The sequence below is a fragment of the Tupaia chinensis genome, unplaced genomic scaffold, assembly GCF_000334495.1.
Source record: "Tupaia chinensis unplaced genomic scaffold, TupChi_1.0 Scaffold000532_1, whole genome shotgun sequence".
NCBI lineage: Eukaryota > Metazoa > Chordata > Mammalia > Scandentia > Tupaiidae > Tupaia > Tupaia belangeri.
Genome location: NW_006160045.1, coordinates 4,339,848 through 4,343,686, shown reverse-complemented (window position 1 = coordinate 4,343,686; position 3,839 = coordinate 4,339,848). Strand labels below are relative to the sequence as shown.

Here is a 3,839-nt window from a genome sequence, read left to right as displayed (position 1 = left end):
TGTGTGCGTGCGTGCCCAAGATCCCAAGAGGAGAATGGAGGAGAAAGGATTGCGGCATGGCCATCCCTCCTGGGGGGTGATTTCTGGCTTTCTGTCTCTCTGGCTTTCTCTGGCTTTCTGGTGAGCTCACATGCCCTATAGTAAAAACCTCTCAAAAAAAAAAATATGCAGAAAACCAAGGCTTCTTTGACATAAGTAAAAACATTGGAACCAGCAGGTGGTGTGGTGGTTAAGAGCACTGGACTTCCACATGACCAACTGCGGTTTGAGTCCCGGACCTGCCTGCTTGCTTTTTCACTTTCCCTCTCTTTATTTCTCTCTCTCCTGTGTCCCTCTCTGGTCAAATTAAGATAAATAATAAAATAATTCTTTTAAAAAAAGAAATAAAATTATAACTGATTTCAGTGGGATATAAAACAGAGGTAGGTATTTCTCCCTCTTATTTCTCTGGGTTGAGCTGTAGACTCAAGAGCTGAGAGGTAATTGCAAAGATAGAAACTGGCTTATTGGACTGGTTCTGATGCCTGGTGGTTATAGCAGCTCAATCCTACATGGCTGGTTGGCACTAGTTGGTGTTTGAGTTCTTGACCCAGATGTTTGAAAAATATGCCAGATAAGTGTACATTCATGTCCAAAATCCCCAAAGGAGGGACACAGAGGGGAGGGATTGAGGTATGACTATACCCAACAAGGGGGGCTTTCTCCGCACCCTCTCCCTCTTTCTCTGTCTGTCTCTGGTGAGCCACATAAAGCCCACTGGCAAAAAGAAAAAAAAGAAGAGAAAAGAAATTGCCTTATTAAAAGGGAGGTGAGGATCAGAAGGTGGTATAGTGGTAAAAGAACTAGAATCCCATATGTCTCACCATGGCTTGAGTAGCAGACCTGGAGGTTTGCTTTCTCTTTCTCTGTGTATCTCTCATGAGTGCATGTGCCTATAGAAAATTTGAAAATAATAATAGTAATTAATAAAATTAAATAAATAATACTTTTTAAAAAAGAGGTGAAGAAGAATGCTTTGCTTTTTTAGTATGATTCAAATGTAATATTTGGCTTGTCAGAAAGTTTATATAGGGTGAACAGGTGGCATGGAGGTTAAGGTGCTGTATCCCACATGGCCAATTTTATAGTTCGAGTTCCTGATCCAGCAGCTTGAAAATTACACTGGGTGCATGTGTGTGCATGCCCTAAATCCTGAGAGGAGAATGGAAGACAAAGGACTGTGGCATGGCCATCCTCCACAAAAGGGGGTGATTTCTCACTTAACTTCTTTCTCCCTCTTTCTCTCTTCCTTTCTCTCTCTCTTTCTGGCATGCACACATGCCTTAAAGCAAAACCTAAAAAAAAAAGTTTATACCAATTGAAACGACAACAATGTCAACCCTATTTTGAAATTCATTATGGATGTCAGTCACTAGGCTAATATTACCATTTGTAATTAGCATTTAGTTCATTATTTGTTTTAAAGAGGAAGACAGGTCAAATGAAATACTTGCCCTTTTACTGCAATGAATTTTCCGCGGTCACAGCCAACAGCTACTTGGAACACCTAAAATAAAGTAGTTTAACGTAAGTTCAGTGGCTCTGATTCACATGACCTATAATGTTACCATAGCTAAACACAGTTATATTTTCGGCTTGAAGTAATAAACTTTTAAATATAGGCTTCTGTTATACTGCTCTGTGCTGTTTTCCTCCTTTGATTGCTTTTTGTTTCCTTCTTCCTTTTGTCTCTACACTTATGAGGCCTGAATACTGATTCTCAGGGAATCTATCTGATCTCACCTTTCACATGCACCTCTGCTACCTCGACTATCAACCTCACACTTCCAGCTCACACATCTGGCTCAGCTGGCAGGTTTCTGTCATTTACCTAGCTATTTCATTTGACTTTTCTTTCTCTTTCATAAGTCAATTTATCAGGTATTAAGTAGCATCAAGTAAAACAGCATCTTGTAGGGCTGGCCCCATAGTACAGCAGAGAAATGCTGTGCATAGAGAGCCAGAGCTCTTTCTTCTCTCAGGTCAACACCTGGTTCAAATCTTGGCCCTAGTGGATTGAAAAATACTATGGGTACATATGCCTGTGTGCCCTAAATCCTTACAGCATGGAGAAATGCAAGAAAAGGGACTGTAGCATGACTGCATTCCACTGGAGGGTGCTTTCTCCCTTTCCCTCTCTGGTGAGGGCAAATGTCCTATGGCAATAAAAAAATAAAAAGAAAATAAGATAGAATTTTTTTTCTTATTATTCTTGCTTTAAGCAGCACTATTCTGTATTCAGAGAAGCACTGGCAAAAGGCCAACAGTTAAATCTCTGGCCTAACAATATAGATATTTTAAACCTTACTTAGAACTGCTGTGTGAAAGAAATACATATCTGTGTTTTGTTTAAAAATGAACTACCTGGAATACTATAGCATAATGTGTAAGGGGTTAGAAATTAGCCTACAGTGTCTGACACAGGACTGTGAGAGGCTTCACTGACACGGCTGTGCCTCTGCAAGTAACATTGGGACACAGAAGAGAAGGGCAAGTGCAAAGTCAACGACATCACATGGATGTGCTATGCTTCGGTGCCTTATTTCATAGGCTGCACGTGCCCATGAAAGGCATTTGATGTGGAAAAGGCTATCGTTAAAGCAACCAATGGCACCAGCAGATGACATAATGGTTACGTTGCTGGACTCCCATGTAGTTGACCCAGACTGGAGTCCCAGATCTGGTGGCTTAAAACTCGTGCCAGGCAGTACATGTAAGAGTGTCCCCAAAATCCTGAGAGGAGAATGAAGGAGAAGGAATTTCAGCATGGCCATTTCCCCTGAGGGGTGATTTCTAACTTTCTGTCTCTCCAGTGAGCACACACACCCTACAGCAAAAATCTCTTAAAACAAACAAACAAACAAACAAAAAACAACCTCATAAAATCCTTCTGGAATCTGATGAGATAAGCACATTACATTTATCCCCAAGTAAACCTGTACTGGTAATAGTAATATTTTCCATCTCTTTTAGTAGATTCAAGTGTTTTGTGGTTGAAACAGAGTAGAATGAATATGATGTACAAAAATTAAATTAAAGGGTGATTAAGGTGAGAAGAATCTCCTGTGGCTGACCGAGGTTTGAGTCCCAGACCTGGTGGTTTGCTTTCTCACTTTCTTTCTCTCTCTCTGGTAAGCTCTTCTGACCTGTAGCAATTTAAAATAATAATAATAAAATTAAAAAAAATTCTTTTAAAAAATTAAATTAAAACAGAGTGTTGTAGAGCTTTACTGAGAAGACAAATTACATCTGATAGATGCAATGCATTATGTCTTAAGTTAAAAGATGCTAATTTCATGAAATCTCTGTTTTCTGGAAAATGAATGCTGCAAAATGCCAAATGTCTTACCCTGACCCTAAATGCTTAGATATATGTTACTTAAAATAACACACAGATGCCAGCAGTTGGCATGGTGGTTAGGGTGCTGGACAGGGTGCTGGGCTCACGCTTGGCTCATAATGGTTTGTGTTCCAGATCAGAAGCTTGAGAATCAAGCTGGGTGCATGTGCATGTGTGCCCAAAATCCTAGGAGGAGAATAGAAGAGAAGGGATTGCAGTGTGGCTAGCTCCCCTGGGGGAGAGATTTCTCACTTTCTGTTTCACTGTCTCTCTGCTCTCTGGTGAGCACATGTGCACAATGGCAAAAGCCTCAAAACAAACAAACAAACAAAACCTACCAATAACCCTTCTAAGAAAGACTCGGGCGTCAGGAAGGATGGGGATACAGGAATGATGTCCAGCTAAGTTAGATGGATTTAAAGATTTGTCTCTGCTAATGCAAGACCTTTTGAGTGTCATT

General features: G+C 40.4%; 1 protein-coding gene across 1 annotated transcript in view; it reads right to left on the bottom strand.

The window, feature by feature from the left end:
- CATSPERE (catsper channel auxiliary subunit epsilon) overlaps positions 1-3,839 on the bottom strand; it is a 226,285-nt gene that overhangs the window by 55,938 nt on the left and 166,508 nt on the right. Inside the window, exon 14 of the mRNA XM_006157233.2 lies at positions 1,494-1,546. Coding sequence (XP_006157295.1) covers positions 1,494-1,546 — 53 coding nt within the window. The remainder of the gene's footprint in view (positions 1-1,493; positions 1,547-3,839) is intronic.